The sequence below is a fragment of the Ochotona princeps genome, chromosome 13 (assembly GCF_030435755.1).
Source record: "Ochotona princeps isolate mOchPri1 chromosome 13, mOchPri1.hap1, whole genome shotgun sequence".
Lineage (NCBI taxonomy): Eukaryota > Metazoa > Chordata > Mammalia > Lagomorpha > Ochotonidae > Ochotona > Ochotona princeps.
Window position 1 is genome coordinate 34,849,665 of NC_080844.1, and position 19,729 is coordinate 34,869,393.

At 42.0% G+C, this 19,729-nt stretch overlaps 1 protein-coding gene across 2 annotated transcripts in view; it reads left to right on the top strand.

The window, feature by feature from the left end:
* Positions 1 to 19,729, top strand: part of VCL (vinculin) — a 102,389-nt gene that overhangs the window by 51,634 nt on the left and 31,026 nt on the right. For both annotated transcript variants that reach the window (XM_004583500.2, XM_004583501.3), the window contains exons 3-6: positions 5,016 to 5,166; positions 5,345 to 5,453; positions 7,444 to 7,566; positions 9,680 to 9,840. In XM_004583500.2, the coding sequence (XP_004583557.1) occupies positions 5,016 to 5,166; positions 5,345 to 5,453; positions 7,444 to 7,566; positions 9,680 to 9,840 (544 nt within the window). The remainder of the gene's footprint in view (positions 1 to 5,015; positions 5,167 to 5,344; positions 5,454 to 7,443; positions 7,567 to 9,679; positions 9,841 to 19,729) is intronic.

A 19,729-nucleotide genomic window follows, 5' to 3' on the forward strand; every position in this document is an offset into this window, starting at 1 on the left:
TGTCAGGAGTCTATATGGGTGCCAGTTCTAATCCTGGCAGCCCTGTTTCCCATCCAGCTCCCTGCCTGTGGTCTGGGAAAGCAGTCAAGGACAGCCCAAAGCCTTGGGATCCTGCACCTATGTGGGAGACCCGAAAGAGGCTCCTAGCTGCTTGGTTTGGATCAGCTCAGCTCTGGCCATTGTGGCCACTTGGGGAGTGAACCAGCGGATGGATGATTTTTTCCTCTATACATCTAACTTTCCAATAGAAATAAATAAATCTTAAAATGCAGCTGACATTTGTTTCTTGATGAGTGATAACGGAAATCACATGGAACTGAGGAATTTGTAATTCTTAATTGTCTTAGATGTTATGAAGTGGCTGCCGTTCTTGGACTCATGGTGGTGGATTAAGGGTGATCTCTGGGAAGCTGCCTTTGAATCACTTATCTATGCTTGGGAGTTTTCTATTAATTTAGGTTGAAAACTCAGCCTTAACTTTTACTAGTTGATTAAATTAATCAGCATTATCAGAGCAGTGAAGATATGTGGTAATTAGGGAGTGAACCTTATTCATTTGGTCCCTTATAATACTTTAAAATTTAAGTCTTGTTTTAAGATAGAAGGTCACTTTAAGAAGTTAAGCAGCTTCAATATTTAAATAAAAATCCATTTTTTTCCGCAGACAAGACAGACTCCTTCCTGTTTCTGACTGCTGGATAGTCATAAGTGGGATTTGTTTGGCTTTTATGAGTGCCATTAAATTTTAATGTACAGATTAGATGTCTCATTGTAGGAAAAAAAAATTGGTGCAGTGTCTGTTCTGGCTCTGTCATTTTACCTCACAAGGGAGACATTAGTGGAGAATCAATTTTATTCTTGCAAATCTGTTCCATTTTATCTTTCTTATTTTTCATTTTCCTTTCTCCTTAATGGCTATTCCTGTCATTTGATTTTTGTTCTGCTCCCCTCCAGTTTTGAATAGCTAATACATCATCTGGGTCTTTGTGAATAGGTATAACACAAGAATTGTATTGTGTGATGTTTATCTTTGTTTGCTATAGTTTCATTAAGGCTTAAGTTCCCAGGGGCCAATGTTGTGGCACAGCAAGCAAAGTTGCCACCTGTGACAATTTTGTTGGTTCAAGTTCCAGCTGCTCCATTTCTGATACAGCTTCCTGCTAATGTCCTAGGAAAGCAGTGTAGGATGGTCACTATAGCTATGTGGAAGAAGTGGAAGACGTTCCTGGGTTTAGCCGGGCACAGTGCCAGCTGTTGTGACCATCTTAGGAGAGAACAAGTAGATGCCTCTCTCTTTCTCTCTCTCTGTAACTGACTTTGAAATAAGGAAAAAAATCTTTTTTAAAAAAAAAGGTTTTAGGGCTCGGCAGTGTGGCCTAGTGGCTAAGGTCCTCGCCTTGATCCCATATGGCCACTGGTTCTAATCCCGGTGGCTCCACTTCCTCTCTGTCTCTCCTCCTCTCAGTATATCTGACTTTGTAATAAAAATAAAATAAATCTTAAAAAAAAAAAAAAAAGGTTTTAGCTTGCTGAAAATAGCAATGAAAGTCTTTAAAATTGATTATTTCTATGGATCAAATGATTTAAATTTTATCTCTACTTATTAAAAATTTGCGTTTCTTATGTATCAGATATTGTACTCTGAAAACATCAATTAAAAAGATAGACAAAAGTCATCACCTTACTTAATTTCATTTTTTTAAAGATTTATTTACTTTCATTTGGAAAATCAGATTTACAGAGAGAAGGAAAGACAAGAGAGAAAGATCGTCCACCTGCTGGTTCACACCCCAAGTGGCCACAATGGCCGGAGCTGAGCTGATCTGAAGCCAGGAGCATCTTCCAGGTCTCCCATGCAGGTGCAGGGGCCAAGGCTTTAGACCACCCCTACTGCTTTCCCAGGCCACAGGCAGGGAGCTGGATGGGAAGTGGAGCAGCCAGGACAGGAAACCGTGCCCATATGGATCCCAGTGCATGCAAGGTGAGGCTCTCTCTCTCCAGCCTGGAAAAGCAGTAGAGTTTGGCCCAGGTCCTTGGAACCTTACTTCTGTGTTGGAGACTCAGAAGAGGCTCCTGGATCCTGGATTTGGATCATCTCAGCTCTGGCTGTTGTAGCCATTTGGAGAGTGAACCAGTGAATGGAAGCCCTATCTTTTCTTTTTTTCTGTAAATTAATAATAATAATAATGATGATGATAAGAAAATATCTAGAGGTTGTGGCTGTGACACAGTGTTCAAGTGGCTGTCTGCTGTCAGCATCCCTTGTGGGTGCTGGTTTAAGTCTCCGCTGCTCTACTTCTGATCCAGCTCCCTGCTTAAGTGCTTGGGAAATCAGCAGAACGTGGCTCAAGTGCTTGGGTCCCTGCACCCACATGGGAGACTGGGAAGAAGCTGCGGCTTCAGTTTCGCGTAACTCTGGCTGTTGTGACCATTTAGGGAGTGAGCCAGCAAATGAAAAGACTGTCTCTGTCTCATTTTGTCCTTCTCTCTTTCTCTCTGTAGCTCTGTAACTGTCTTTCAAATAAATCTTTAAAAAGCCAAACAAGACAAATTGCATGTCCTGATTATAAAGGATACAGCAAGAGCCGTCCAATGGAAGAGATACATTGGGTGCAATATGATGGAGCTGGGAATTAGAGCGAGTTGCTTGAAGCTTCCATGCTGTTCATACTGTTTCTCTGGTACACCAACTCCCAGCTACTACATGTGTTCACCAACCTGAAACTCTCTAGTCCGCACTATACAGGTTGTTTTTTCTTTTTTTAAAAGGATTATTTATTTATCTTATAAAGGCAGATCAGATTTATGGAAAGGAGAGACATGTCCACTGGTTCATTCCTCAAGCAACCGCAATGGCCAGAGCTGAGCCAATCTGAACCCAGGAACCAGGAGTTTCTTCTGGGACTTCCACATAGGTGCAGGGTCCCCAGGCTTTGGGCTGTCCTCGACTGCTTTCCCAGGCCACAAGCAGGAAGCTGGATGGGAAGTGGAGCAGCCAGGACATGAGCCAGTATATGGGTTCCTGCCGCATATAAGGTGAGAATTTAGCCATTGAGCTATAGCAAGCTGAGGATTTAGTCATTGAGCCTTTGAGCCACACTCTGTGTAGGGACTTTCTATGGAGCTTTCTGCACACATTTCTGGAATATATCCTATTGCTACACAGAGTAAACTGATATTTATCGAAGGTGTCTTACTGCATCAGGCAAATAAATTGTGAACGTTCATGTCTATAGAAGAATGAGGAATCTCCATATATTTTAAATCATGTAGAAGTAAAAATAGTGTACCCAGAGTGTATATTGATCCTATTTGTATTAAAAAGGTGGCAGTACATTTTTGCTTCTGTGTGCCTTAAATGTGTTATAAAGACATTTATACACTGATGAAATACAACCCTGGAGGAAGCTTAGCATGGTTGCAAGGGGGATGGAATTTGAGTTCCTAGAAGATAGTGCAGGATAGGCCTGCTTTCCACGTATGTCCATTTAAAGATGTGTTTTTATGTAACACATTTGAATGTATATATAATAAAATTAAACTAGAATTATAATTTAAAAAGACCAAAATACTCCATCCTTAAAAACTGATCAGTAATTTATGTGTATCAGTGAAATGCTGCCCTTCCCTTACAGTGTATTCTGACACTAGTGTAGTGAAGTGCTCTTTCCAGGAGCTGGGATTGTGGTATTTTTGCCTCTATTTGCATACCTATAATTGTTTTATGTAGTTGAAATTCTGTAGGTTTAATTGTTTTACTCTTAGCTCAACAATGCTTTGTGCAGATCTTTGTATTGTTTTGATCCTCAAAACAACCCCGTGTGTAGGTTTTTATTTGTATGACATTTTCTGTATGCAAATGAGAGAGTATAATTTTTGGCTAAGCATTTAATTTTATATAGTTTATTCCTCATCTTTATAGTCAGTGATAACATAATGGATATACTAAATAGATTAAAGGTGATTTGTTAGGTTCTTTCCAACTCCGTATAGGTGAATAATTGAATGAATGAATACACTTGAGTGGCATAAGAGTCAAGGAGGCTATTTGATTTATGTGTTTTGGATTCCTCTTTTAAATGAAAACCTCCTGTCGTCCAAACCTTTGGCAGATTTGGAAGTCTGTATTGAGCTGTGCTAATATTAAGCTATTAATAACTGGTTCATTAATGCCAGTAACCTTTTTATTAACTATGTGGTTTTATAGGGCTATTTTCAAATGATCCAGTGATTTTGTTAAACAAATCCATTTAGCTATATGAATGAGATATTTATGCATTACCTCATATTTGTTTTTTGTGTTGGCGTTTATTCCTTTGTGTGGTTATTAAATTTACTTAAACCAGTGCTTTGGCATTTTATTAACAGACGTTCAATCTGATAATGTTGCCAAGGATTTAATTCTTTGTGCACAATCTTTTGATGATAATCTGTATAGAGTAGAGGAGAATAAGAGTAACAGAGACGTAGCAAACTACCATAAGACTCTCAAGTCATATTCAATCATTTTTGTTATTGCTAAGAAATAACTAAGAGTGAAGGCTTAGTGCATTAACTGAATGAATGAATGTGCTATCCTTAATTGTAACATTTAAAATCTGAAAACTTAGGCTCTGTTGCCAGTTGGTCTTGGCTATTTTGCATAGGTGTCGATTTGTCTCCTGGCTGCCCCACCTCGAGTCTAGCTCTTTGCTTATTGCCTGGGAAGGCAGCAGTGGATTGTCCAAGTTCTTGGGACCCTGGACCCATGTGGGAGACCCAGAAGAAGCTCCTGGCTCCTGGCTTTGGATTGGTTCAGCTCTGGTCATTGTGGCCACTTGGGGAATGAACCAGTGAATTGAAGTTCTTTCTCTGTCTCTTCTCATCTCTGTAAATCCATCTTTCCAATAAAAATAAATCATTTTTTTAAAAAAAGAATATAGGTTTACATTTGTATTGCATTTGTGTTCTTTCCATTTGCATGATAATCTTTCTCTTGGTTCTGCTAGAGAGTTGACCTGTGCTCCTGCCCACAGGGTTGAGAATGCTTGCACCAAGCTTGTCCAGGCAGCCCAGATGCTTCAGTCGGACCCTTACTCTGTTCCTGCTCGAGATTATCTAATCGATGGATCAAGGGGCATCCTCTCTGGCACATCAGACCTTCTCCTTACCTTCGATGAGGCTGAGGTAGGCAAAGAGGGTGGTGCATACCTCTCCCACACAAAAGTCCCAGTCTTCACGAGAACAAAGGTGGTTTATGATTTATGATTTGATCTGATAAAATCTTGAACAGGTACATATCTACCTTCATGTTTTCTGTTTACTGTCCGCTCACTTGACTGAATACTCTGAAATATGATTTCAGGTTCGTAAAATCATTAGAGTTTGCAAAGGAATTTTGGAATATCTTACAGTGGCAGAGGTGGTGGAGACCATGGAAGATTTGGTCACGTACACAAAGAATCTTGGGCCAGGTTAGTCATATCTAATTTTTATAATATTTTTTATAAAATGTATTTTTTAATGTGGGATGGAGAGGAAGCAGTGTTTACCTACATCTTGCAGAAGGCATGTGATGATGCTATGGGCTCTCCCAAAGGTAGTTTGAGCTCTGTTGATGACACTGATGGCTGTGCTTCTACTGAGAAGATGTTACTCTCTCTGAAATCATCATCTGCCTTCCACAGCATTTGGCTCCATCTTAGGAATTACACCAGACATTGCAAATGGTGCTGGAGGTTGTAGGGAATGCTTTTTTTCTTATCATAGAGCTGAAGGCGCCTTCCGTATCCCACAGCATTCCTTCACTGTCTGCCAGCCGGCCTGTAGCCCTTTGTGACCTCTTGGATAGCTAATTAGCCTGCCTGCTATTGTGAATTCATGCCCTAGCCCATGTCTGCATAATATAATTGAATCTGCAAAGAAAGAAGAGCTGTTGTGGTTAAATCTCATTTTGAAATGATTGTTTAGGCATCTGGGCATTGCTGTTCAAAATATACAAACAGATACAACTTTTGATGTTACAGATTTATAACATGATTTTGAAGGTCCTTAAAGTGTGAGTGAAACCTTTGACAAGGCACATTTGATGTTTCACTTTTTAGCTTGATTAAGCACCTTCTAAGATTCTTTTGTTTTATGTGAACTGTTGATGCTAAATCAATTTAAGAACTCCCAGGAGCAATTTGGAAATCAGGACTTTGGAAAATCACATAATGCCTTTTTGCATGAAAACCAAAGTAAACAAAAAGTGCTAGCAGGCTCATGCCAAACACCAGATGCTTTCAACCATTGTCATCACTATGATTATTTTTATAATATTTGTACTTGTTTCTAATTTTAAAAATAGTGCATGCTTATTTTGGAAAAATTGGAAAGCATAAGAAAATATTAAGATGAAAACAAAGTATATCATTACTAGTCTTACAAATTTCTTTTAAAGATTTATTTTATTTTTATTGGAAAGTCAGATTTACAGAGTAAAGGAGAGACAGACAAAGATCTTCCATCTGCTGGTTCACTCTGCAAGTAGCCACAATGATCAGTGCTGACCCATTCTGTAGCCAGGAGCCAGAAACTTCTTCCAAGTCACCCAAGCGAGTGCTGGGTCCAAGGCTTTGGGCCTTCCTCCACTGCTTTCCTAGGTCATAAACACGGGGCTGGAAAGGAAGTGGAGCAGCCAGGACTAGAACCAGCAGCCATATGGGATCCTGGGCGTGCAAGATGGGGACTTTAGCCACTAGGCTACTGCACTGGGTCTATTTTTTGGGGTTTTTTTGCACTGGGCCTATTCTTACAAATTTTTAAGGATTGTTTTTATCTGAAAGGTATATTTTACAAAAGGAAGAGAGATAAAAAGAGAAGGCCTTACATCTGCCTTTCACTCCTCAAATGACTGCTATAGCCAAAGCTGGGCTTTCTGAAGCCAGGAGTCAAGAGCTTCTTGTGGTTCTCTCATGTGGGTACAGGGTCCCAAGGTTTTGGGCCATCCTCTGCTGCTTTCCCATGCCAAAAGAGGAACCTGGGTCAGAAGTGGAGCAGCCAGGACATGAGCCAGCAGCCATGTGTGATGCCAGCATCACAGTGCAAAAGATTAGCCTGATGTGCCACTGCACTGCTCTGCTATTCTTACAACTTTTTTCAATGATTAGATGGAGTACTAAACTCACATGAGATTACTATGTATGTTATTACATGACTGGACACAAAATGTGAAACTTGTACACAGAGTAGTCTGGTAAAATATTGTTCTTGTGCTCGTGTATTTACTTTTTACAAATAGAGTTACTCATTTCAGTATTACTTCATATTAATAAGTATATTGATGACAAATGTGAACATTGTGTCATATTTAGAGTGTAAGCTAAGCATGTCATTAGATTGGATCTTCATGGATGGAGCCCGAGAAAGCCGGGCTCTGGATTGCTCAGCTGCTGACTCTGTGCCATTTTTTCTCCTGGCCAGGAATGACCAAGATGGCCAAGATGATTGACGAGAGGCAGCAGGAACTGACGCACCAGGAGCACCGAGTGATGCTGGTGAACTCGATGAACACTGTCAAGGAGCTGCTTCCAGTTCTCATTTCAGGTTATTTCCTGCCCATACTTTATTTTATAGGGGGACAAAACAAATGTTCACATGTCCTAACCTCTGAAGTTCATTATGTTATTGTGTTGCATGTCCTTCTGCCTGTGTAGGAAAAAAAGACTCTGATTATCGTAGGATGGCTACAATGATTGGCAAACATCAGTGTTCATCTAGTTTGATGCTCTCTATCTCCTGCTCTGAATTTGAAATTACCCTTCCTGTGGCTTAGTTCTGTTCTTCCAGACCTCTAGCAGACTCTTCCCCAGGAGATGCAGCTTCCTTCAGAAGCTCAAGTTTTTGACATTGAGTTTTTATACCTTTACTTGTATAGAAAAAATAACTACCTGCTACACTATATATATATATACACACACACTATATATATAGTGTCTCTATATATTTGTATATATGTATATATGTGTGTGTGTGTGTGTGTGTATATATTTAAAATGAACTCAGTCCTTTTCAGTGTACATAGTTTTTCCTAAAATACACTGAATGATTCTTTATATTGTGAATATGTCAGTTTGGTCATCAGTCGGGATCCTGTTCCTTTGGACAGAACTCACAGATGCAAACATGGTGGCTGATCTCTCAGTTGGCAGAATGGAGTCGTGCTCACTGCATGCCTTTTAGGTCCCAGAAATCTCATGGTTTGTATAAGTTATATTAGTCACACTGTGGGTTAGTTACCTTGGTTCTAAGAGGGCAGCTTTGTCTTTGAACTCTTGTGAGACATGTCATTTGTGATATTCAGTTGCTGCTACATTCAGTTATTGCTATAGCAAATTTAAAAAAGCTTTTTTCTTAAATTTATTTATGTATTCAAAAGGTATAGGGAGAGAGAGAGACAGAGAGATCTTTCATTGGCTGGTTCACTCCCCAAATGGCCATAGCAGCCACAGCTGGGTCAGGCCAAAGTCTGGGATCTGGAACCCCATCTAGGTCTCTCCTATGTGTGCCAGGACTCAAGCACTTGGGCTGTTTTGCACTGCTCTCCCAGGTGCGTTAGCGGAGAGCTGGATCAGAAGTGGAGTAGCTGATATTTCAGCCACCACCCATATGTGATGGCAGCTTTGCAGACAATGGCTTAATCCACTGTACCACAACACTAGGCCCTAAAAAGCTCCTATGGGAACTGGAAAACAAAAATAGAGTCTGTGAATAGAATCATAGGTTGTTCATGAGAGATAAGACTTTGTAGTCAACTATCTCACATAGCAGAAGTTGTTGAGGTTATAGTTGATTGAAGTGTCAACTTTTTCTTCATAGTATATCACTTATTTTATGGGAAGTTACTCTCTCCAGTTATCCATATCTTTTTTGGAGGATAGGGCATGGCGTGGGAGGACTGTAAGGTCCCTGCTATAAGCTGAGAGAAATTCTAGAAGGCTATCTTGATTCTGGATCTTCTGCTGGGATTGTAGGTGATCACGTGTTGCATTTGCAGTGTTACTGATGTTTTTAAAAAATTTTTTTAAAGATTTATTTTTATTGAAAAGGAAGAAGAGAGAGAGGAAGATCTTCCGTCCAATGATTCATTCCCCAAGTGGCCATAATGGCCAGACCTGAGCTGATCTGAAGCCAGAAGCCAGAAACTTCTTCTGAGTCTCCCATGCGGGTGCAAGGTCCCAAGGCTTTGGGCCGTCCTCTACTGCTTTCCCAGGCCACAAGCAGAGAGCTGGATGGGAAGTAGAGCAGCTGGGACACAAACCGGCACCCATATGACAGGACCGGTGACCTTGTGGGATCCCGGCACGTGGAAGGGGAGAATCCTAGCCACTAGGCTACCGTAGTGGGCCCTACTGGAGGCTTTTTAAATCCTGTCCTGCTATGTTTGCGGTACGTGGAGCCAGAGTTAGGGCCCAGAGTAATAACTGGTTATGTTCATTCCCTAATCATATTGTGAGAATATTTTATGCCTGAGTTTTCTTTATAATGCAAATTGTTGCTTTATTGGCAGATTTGCAGTGTCTTGTCTTTATATTCTTTTTAAGGCCTTAGAAGCCCCAAATAAAATATGTTCAAAATGTGGAAAATCTTGTGGGAATACTGTTTCAGAGCAAGATTAAGTTCCCAGACTTAGTTTCTGATCTTTTGTTTGTTTTCACAGCTATGAAGATTTTTGTAACAACTAAAAACTCAAAAAACCAAGGAATAGAAGAAGCCTTGAAAAATCGCAATTTCACTGTCGAGAAGATGAGTGCTGAAATCAATGAGATCATTCGTGTGTTGCAGCTCACGTCATGGGATGAAGATGCCTGGGCCAGTAAGGTAAATGTTATTGGAGGAGAAAAAGAAAGCAAAATTCTGATTTCTCCCCTCCTCAGATTTTCATCACCTGCCTGACATTTATGTTGTAACTGTGCACAGCGTAAGAGTATATAGATAGTGTGAAAGTAGTTTTCCCTCGCATGCTTTTTCCATGGGTCATCTGGCATCTTTGCACATTTCCTTTGTACCAAGGTAGAACCAAGTTAAATCTACATGTGGGGTGAGTATCGGTTGAAGGCTGAGGCCTGTGGCTTTTCTTTGGGGTTGGAATCTCACTGGTTGGACTGGTGGAGGAGTTCTGATTTGTATACTGTTTGGGTGGGAGCCTTGCCTTTTATGTGGGTGGTTGTTGCTAGGTGACTAAATCAGACACAGACTCTGCCTTTTGAACTTCTTCAACTGACCTTGGACCCAGAGAAAACTCTTGGCATGTCTAGTTGTATCTCTGGGTCATTGTGCTCTCTGCAAGAAAGTTTAACTAAAATATTAGTGTTTCTGTACGTAGTTGGTTGGAAGGGGCCCTTTACCCTGTCTAGAATCGCTTCCTGGGCTCCAGGGAGGTGGGCTAATTGCCTCGAACTGATCAGCAGTTTTGTGTTGCCAGTTTTTCAGTCTATTCCTTTGTGTATAGTGACTGTGAACAGAGCTTCCGGTTCTTGGAGAACAGGGACACTGGGTCCATACTTTCCTTATGGGAGCTCAGGTTACAGGTAGTAGTGGGACCACCTGTCCCCAGGACCCAGCATTCCAGCCTGTGGCCCAGGTGTTGCTTTAGGGCCACACAGCAGGCTGGTAGCAGGAAGGCTGTGTGTCTCTTGCAGGACACCTCTATGGTAAGGTCGAAGTGGGGCTCAAATTCACCTAAGTTAACCATGCAGATAAGTAGTCAGCCTACTGTAACTCCAGATTTTCTCATTGACATGGGATTCTTGAGCAGGTTCTAAGAGTGTGTTCTAAGTTTCTATGGTAAAATAATTTTAAGTCTTTAACATTTGATTTAGTTTCATTTTTGCATACTTAAACAACTTTTACTTCCCTTTTATGACTTCTTTATGCATCTTTTTTTGTTCTCTTGTTTGTTTTATTCTTTTTCTCACATTTAGAAGGTAAGCTTTCTCTTGCCTCTTAGTTTCTTTTTTTTCTTTTCTTTTTTTTTTTTTTTTTTTTTTGCTTAAAAAGAGAAAAAGCATGTCTGTGGGGTTTTCTTGTGCTGTGTGCTATGCCTTATTCTGTGTGCCGGTGTGTAACACTGTGCTTGAACATACGTCAGAATGTGACTTACTACGCGACTCTGGGCTGTGCTGGGCAGCCTGACTTGGCTTCTATTGAACTATTTTGGGGAGGGATGCAAAAGACAAGATACGGCTATACAGTCAATATCAGACTTCTCTGTGGTGGGTACTTTCGGCTCTTTGAACAGACTCTTGTAATATTTCAAGCCTCGTCATTCCCACCGACTTCTACACAGAGGACGAGTTTTCCCAGGTAGCTCAATGACCCCTGATTTATTTCCAGCTAGTGCCATTTTTGTATGCCTCTCCTACCAGTATTCCTTAAAATTTTGCTTTGGAAGATATGTCTCTGAGATTTTAAGCAGTGGTGAGAATGTGTAGCCTAGAGAGCTGAGATGAGGCTTCTTCATGCTCATCTTAGCTTTCAACATTAAATAGATAAAGGAAATAAAGTGTATCAGAAAGTTTTCCTAACTTGAGTCTGTGGCTCACTGCATGTGCTGCTTTCTGGGCTGTAAACCAGCAGAGTTCTTTCTGACCGTATAGTCTCCTAACCTGATCTCTTAGCTTCAAGCAGATGGGATAGTAATAAGGCAGAACAGGCATTTAACCTTAGTGCTTCTCTATATTTGGAGGGGGAAAGTTACCCATGGTTTAGTGAGTGAGTGTAACTGAGCCATATTTTGTGCAAGCACTATCAAAAGCTGCTGCAGCTATTATTGTTATTATTATTTTAAGTGTGATGCCTGGAGTTTTCCAGAAGTAGCTTTCTGCATTTGAGGAGATGCACAAAGTCCTAGATCCTGTCTTCACCATGTAGTCTTGCAACTATCTCGATCTTATGATTATGTTGGAGGAGGTGAGGTTGTTTGAATGCTGTTCGAATGCTAACTTTATGAGAAACAAAAAAAGTAAATAATTGCAGGGGAAAGGAGCTTAAATATATAGTGAAATCAGAGTGAACAAGAGATATTTATTATTCTCACCTGAGTTTCCTTTTGTGCAATTATTTGGCTTGAAAACCAAAATGCTCTGCAGGCATATACCAAAAGTGTGCGATAAGTCTCATTCCCAACTCTGTCCTTATTCACTCTGCCTCTCCTAACCTACTGGAGTCATTCACTGTTTTTATCAGTTATAAGGACATTCTGGGACAAAATTTCACCTTGAAAATGGAAACTAATCATGGAGTATTTGGGCTGTTTTTGAGTTTAGCAGTATCATGACTCTGATTACTCTGCTGTACCCAGTACATCAATTCATCAGACCTTGTGTCTGGCTGTTACCATGAGGCTCCCAATCCTATTGCATAGAGTGTCTTTTACCTCCTCTTGCCCCTACTACTGCATAATTTAATTTGTTTTTCCACACTTGTTTCATGCTTCCCCTTGGGTACAGTATTCTGGAAAGTGATGGTTCCTCTAGAAAAGTAGGGGAAGAAAGTAAGTGGAAAAAATACTTGGTAAAACCATGTTTGCTGAATAAGCTTAGATTATAAGAGGCAATGCAATGGCTGATTTTTAAAAAATCTTTAATGTCTACATTCAAGCTGTAGGTTTATACATTTGCAAGTAACTTGAAACACTTATTTGAAAGGAAGAAATGTCCCTCTCTTAAATCAACAGTCATCTTTGAATGATCCTAAGAGTATAAGGTACTAAAGGATTTGGTTTTAGTTCTAAGTCTTCCTATTGTGTATCTTGTATTTATATTACTTATACCTTGATGCATGTTGGGAAGAGGAAGTGAAAGAAAAAATTTACAAACATTTCACTGTGAAGATTTTTGAGCCCTGTATGGGCATTGCTGCAGCATTGCACCTGTAGTCATTAGAGACCAATGTTCAGATTTCCCATTGTGGGTCTCTAGTCCTGGGCCGGCAGTGGGTAAAAGTAATGGCTGGCTCAGATGTCTTGCCCAAACCTTACTTAACCAGAGAAGGAAGTATTAGAATATCCCGTACTACTCATCGCCAAATGGATGTCAAACTGCGTGGGGCGCTGGCCTAAAACCCATTGGCATGTATGAGAACTGGGTCTGGGAGGGGATCAAGTGGAGGAACTTGAGAAACCCCTGATGTGTCATAGCTCCCGCTGGTGAACATGTGGTCCTGGGGGTCGGACAAGCTGGGCAAAGTACCTCCAACAGTTGGCTAGTGTGTAAATTGGTAATGGAACAGGATGTACTGGGCAGGACGGAGCAAACCTTAGCCTACAAGCGAAACTAGAAACCAGGATGGAGCACAGGTCACACCGAGCTAGGCTCTTGCACCTACTGGTCTACGTGAGTCAAGGACGCTAAGCCACAATGTCTAAGGCAGAGGCCACGACAAGTGAGGGGCTGAGCCAAGCTGAATCAGAGCAGCTACTGGCATGCGTGTGATCTATGGCTGGGAACAGGCCTAGTTGGGGAGCTAACGGGACACCCTAACTGGGTTGAGGTTCCCACCAAGGGGCGCGTGGGCTGTAATGGGGGCTGTGTTCTAACTAGGAAACAGTTGTAGTCTCCTTTGGCACTAGTGTGGACTGGGACTGGATGCACAGGCCAGGCCAAACCCCAACACCATCTGGTGTCCTGGAGGACCAGGGTAGATGTGGGATGGACTAGGCTAGGTCTCAACCCCAACTGAGCCATATGTGAGCCGTATGTGGGTATGGATGAGCCATGGCTGGACTGAAACAGCCAACAGCAAGAACCAGAATGGGTTGAAAGCCAGCCAAGAAAAGCCACTGTTCCTGCTAGGACAGGAGGTGAACTGAGTAGGGCTGGCACATGGACCCCCTGGTATGCGCAAAATCTGGCATTGGGAGGGGTTCTGATGGAGGAGCCTGGGCAACTCCTCTGGCAGGACACAGTCCCTGCAGGTAAGCGCAAGAAGCATGACAGGAAACAGTCCAGAATAGGCCATGGAAAGTTTCCCACTGGCATACATTTGGCATGGGTCGGGGGCAGACCAAGCTGAATCAGTTCATGTCATCCACTGGCAAATCCGAGTACCAGAACAGAGTGTGGGTCGAGCCAGGTTTGGTCATGACAAAAACCAGTGCACAATATGGAATGCCAGGGTGAGGTTGCCTGAACTGGATGTGACTGCAGCACCCAACCAGCACATGTGAGAACCAGGAAGGGAGGGGGCAGAGCTGGTGGGGATTAAGGGGGTGCTCCCTTGCCGGACAGGTACTCCCACTGGAGAGCGTGGGCTGGGATGGGGACAGACCAGACTAAGCAGGGCTACAACACCTGTGCGCCTCATGTGGACTAGATCAGGGAAAAGCCAGGCTGGGCTGATTATTCCTACTGGTGCAAGCATAAATTAGAGTGGGTGAGGGTTGTTTGGGCTTAGCCACAGCATCAGCTGGCAGAAGCTGGTACTGGGGGCTAATTCTGTCAAGTCAAACCACAGAACCACCCGAAGAATGCATAAACTGGGATTGAGAGAGACCTGGGAGGGAAACAGTGGGTCCTCCCTCTTGGGTTACTACTCCTGCGGGAGGGCACGAAAACTAGGACGGGGCCTGGGGTGGCTAGGCAGAGAGGCACTCAACAACATCCATGAGGGCTGAATAGTTGAGCTGGTTAGATGGAACTAAGCTTCAATACCCATCGACATGTACAAGAGCCAAATGGGATGTGGGACAGACTGGACTAGTCTGCTACACATACTGGCAAACCAGGGTAGGGGGCGGGCCTGGTGGGAGTTATTGTGGGTCGCTCTGACTAGGCTGCAGCTCCCACTGGTTTATGTGAGGACCGAGTATGTGCTGGGCAGAAGCAGGCTGGACTGCAACACCCATTGGTTCCAGTGGAAGTCGGGACTGAAAACAGAACCAATCCAGCAATTGCAACCACGAGCTGATCGTGGTGATGGACTGTGCCGGGCCCTGTGCTTGCTAGAACATACAAGAATCTTTCTGGGAACACCTCAAAGTTTCTTTGGGGATCTCCCCAATCGAAATGGCGGACTCAGAACCCTAGCCAAGAAAAGAAAGAAGAAAGAACAAGTCAATCAACCACCTCAGCTAAATGTTGGCAGCGAAATACTGGGCAAATGGAGACTCTATGATGGACTATGTCAATCAGTGGATTCTTCAACGACCTCATCGTGCTTGGAGTGGCGAGACTGGCAGCAATTCATAACTGGTGAACTATCAAAACCACTTAAGCAAGTATCTCAGAGCATGCGCCACATCCGGGACTTGGGGTGGGTGGGAAACTGGGTGGGGCCTCTCCCTCAATAACCCCCTTTACCTCAGATACATGAAGGAAACAATAAGGACATAATAGTCTTACCTACTTCCCTACAGCCCTTGAACCTTTTTACCGTAATTAACTATGTAAAGATTGCCAAATATAATAATAATAATAAAAAAATTGAGGGTTAAAAAAAAAACAAAAATAAATAGAATATCCTGTACTGCTGACCCTGGCTGCAGCTCATTGGGGTATAACAGTTGGTTGGTATTTGACTGGTTTAAAAAATGGGGTTGCTCTTTATGAGTACCCTAATGGTTTATTTTAGCAGCTGATATTGAATATAAGACTTACCTCTAGGAGACTGAAATAAAGTTAATCAGGCATGTATCTTATGCCCTCTTCCAAATAAGAAGAAAAATGTCAAATTGTCAAAAAAAAATTGTTTTCCTATTAATAGAAATTATCTTTAGCTAGTACCTTGCTTTGTGCTCATAGAGATTTTTGGAGCTTTTTGGAGCTGTTCTTGGAGGTAACAGAAGCCTTTGCAGCAATATAACTTGTTTGGAATTCTAGGAGATGACATTCCCTTGTCTAGATGTAGTCTGCAGGATTCCAATGTACTGTCCTAACTGTTCTATTATTTTAGTGCATTGATTTGGAGGAAGGTGAGAGTATGACTGGCAATGGAGGAAGGAGGAAGGGCAATGTTAGAGGGAGAGGTGTTAGCGCACCTACAGAGGGGACCTTATCATCCATATTTACATTTTTACCATTTTCGAATCTTCAGGTTGTAGGACTTGACTTTTCTGATCGTAGTTCCTCCTGATTGTCATGAGGATGGCTAACACACATTCTTGAGGCCCACATGGATATTTACTTTTACAGGAGTATTTCAGGTACCAAGAAAGCAAGTAAAAAGGGCTTCTCCTTCAGGATGTTCTTCAAACTTTTGGTGTTAGGGAGAGTGCTGTTACAATCCATTCCGCCCCTCACGTCTCCTCCCTACCCCTCCCCCCCCCCCCCCCCCCCCCCGCTTTAACATCTGACCAAACGTGTTTTCTGGTAAGGGACCAAAGTAGAGGGAAACCAGGCAGGTCTTTGCCAGCTCCCTTCAAAGCTGCACAACCAGGCCTAATCTGGTTACACTCTGCAAAACCAAAACAAAGCAAAAAACCCGGTAGGACATTGGTAGGCATGTTTTTCTTTCCTAAATTTGAGCTTTAGTGGAAAAGAGTACCCAAATGTAGGTGCAGTATTCCCTTCTGTTTCACACCCAGATTACACTCCAGGTACATAGACATGCATGCCAAGATGAGTTACAGTGCTTTGTATTATACAATGTGGTTGATCAGTGAAGTTGTCATGATCTTTATCCTTTAGAAATATGTCTCCACATGGATTTCTAGTCCTTGTTGTTGTCCGGTGGATTTGTTTATATCATATCCAGTATTAGTGTAGTTCTGAAAGTTGTGTAGGATGGAATTCTGTTAATGCTATCATGTTAAATTCACCCTTCATAAGAAATAAGAAAATCTTAGGAGACTAAAGTGTTTGTTCTCTTAAGCACTTTTTTCCCATAGATATTTAAATGTATTGCAGTCAAATGATTATATGTAAATACCTGTGTTCCTGGAAGACTTTAAGGTAACTCCTTCAGTTCTCCCAATTCATCTAAAATTAGTATTAAAGTTTCCTGTAACTAATTGAAATTTCATGTTTAGGGCTCGGCGTGTAAAGTCCTCGCCTTACACGCATCGGGATCCCATATGGGCGCCAGATCTAATCCCAGCAGCCTTCCTTCCCATCCAGCTCCCTGCTTGTGGCCTGGGAAAGCAGTCGGGGATGGTCCAAAGCCTTGGGACCCTGCACCCGCATGGGAGACCCAGAAAAAGTTTCTGCCTCCGGGCTCCTGGGTTTGGATTGGCTCAGCTCCAGCCGTTCATTGAATCAATGAACAAAAGATCTTCCTCTCTGTCTCTCCTCTTTTCTGTATATCTAACTTTCCAATAAAAAAAAAAATCTTTAAAAAAAGAGAAGTTTCCAGTTTAAAACTGCTTCCTTATTCAAATTCATCGTTGATTCTTTTCGGGGGAAAATGAGCATTTCATAATTTTAACTCCTGATGTTGTCGCAGTTGCCACTCAGAAGTAAATTACTTCCTCAAAATCACATTCTCTCCTTGCATTGTGGTGGCATTTGAGCTTTATCAGGAGAGAAAAGAAGTGGTTTTTGAGGATGATGACTAAAGCACAGCTATTTTCTCCATTGTGTGTCAGTCCCTTTGGTGCATTGGAAAATAAATGTGGTTATTTATGCCAGTGAGGATTATGGATTTCATTTCCAGAGCTTATTTCCTATACATTTTCCTTTTTGAAATGACTTATTTATTTGGGAGGCAGAGTTACAGAGAGAGAGACAGGCCAAAGCCAGTAGCTCAGAGCTTCTTTGAGGTCTTCCACTTGAACGCAGTGGCCCAGCCACTCGGGCCATCCACTGCTGCTTTGCCAGGTGCATTAGCAAAGAGCTGGACTGGAAATGGAGCAGCCAAGACTCGAACCGGTGCGCATGTGGGCACTGCAGGCAGTTGCCTGACCCCAAACCCCGACACCACAGTCAGTCCCTTTCTGTGTATTAGTAATCAGAGCCAAAGCTGACAAGGCAGAGGTTTCCTATTATAGAAGGGAAGTGGCATCTTTGGTAAAAGAAAATTCTAAAGCTTCATCCGATACAAAAGAATGTTATCAAGTTTGGACTCAACATATCAGTGATCAAACTGCATTTCTCGGAATGATTGCTTATTTCTTAATTTGCAAATGAAATTACATTTAAATTTGAGATTCAGTGAAGTAATGGGGTGGGGGAGTGAGCAGCTGAAACAGAACTTAATGTGTGGGAAATCCTTCATAAAAGTAAGTGTTTCTAACTAATAGCCTTGACCCTAGAATAAACATTGAAAACGTTTTTTTATTTGACTTTAGATTTCTGGAAGGTTATAAATATTGTATCAATTTTTCTTACTGAAAATTAAGTGTTAGGGGAATGGTTATTAATGAATTTAAAAAAAAATCTACTTATTTGTATTGGATAGGGAGATTTATAGAGAGGAGGAGATACAAAGGTCTTTCACCCACCAGTTCACTTCCTCATGGCTGTGACAGCCGGAGCTATTCTGAAGCCATGAACCAGGAGCCTAGAGTCTCTTCTGGGTCTCCCAAGCAGGTGCAGCATCCTGAGGCTTTGGGCCTTCCCCCGCTGCTTCCCCAGGCCACAAACAGTGAACTGGATCAGAAATGGAGCAGCCAGGACATGAACTGGTGCCCATCTGGGGGATACCTGCTCTTGCAGGCAGAGGATTAGTCAGTTCAATCATCATGCCAGATTTTTAAGTTAAATATTTTTTACACTGATATAATTCCTCTCCAGGGTATACAGATGCTTCCTAAGTAAGAGCTTGTGATTTTAGGCCACCCTGTCAGGCTGTGTCCTCCTCTGTAACACTTATTAGACTCTGAATGCCATCTCTCTCTCAGAAGTTAGAGGCTGTCTGGGGCTCTCTTCAAGACTAACGTAGGCCTCACTAACATGGAGTTAAGCCAAGCTTGACCTTTGCATTATTTTTGAAGGTAAATTTTGCTTTATCGGTTAATGTAAAACATGGTGGAAGAAAGATGCAGATACTTAAACCACATGAGAATTGATGCCCTTCGCAAAATACCGCTTGTTTACTTGTACTAATTGCGAATGGATATTGCAATGTTCTTTCTCTGGTTTTTATTGATAGCTGTCACAATCCCAGGTGAATGGTGTTTTCCGTTCCTTTTCTCTCCATCCCACCTCCAATAATTTTATTTCTTTTCTGTTACATGGCTGAGAATTTTGTTTTACTCCCTTAGGTATCCACAATTACAACAGAGCAACCTGTATTTATTTCTGTGGGGAAGGAGGGACTCCTCAAGCTGGGAGTTCCATCCCTTGAATTGGCGCTTTGGAAAGGCTGATGTCAGGCCGCTGACTCTAAGCTTGACTGAGCGCTGCCACTGTGCCTTTGTGCTGGCGCCAGTAGGGTTGCTTCTGATGCCCCCTGGTGGAGAGCTGGTAATATAACACCTGGGAAAACTGGTACTGCAGGATTAGACTAGGAAGAAAGGGACATGAGACATTGGCTAGAATTTTAGGGGTTAACTCAGTGAATTTTGTTTGAACTGATTAAGAATCAGTTGTGCTTTGATGAACTGTTTAAGAATCAGTTGTCTAGAGGAAAAAAAGAAGTTAGAGTGTCTTTAAGAAGTTAAATGCAGATTTTACATAGGCATTTGTTCTATTGTTCTTTGTATTCTTCCCTGTTATAATATTTTACAGTATATAAATACTTTTAACTGATTAATTTCTTGCTTCAGCTTGTCAGGCTGTATCTTTGGAAATGGTATGCTAATTTCATGCCAGTCATCATGAAGCCAAGCTGT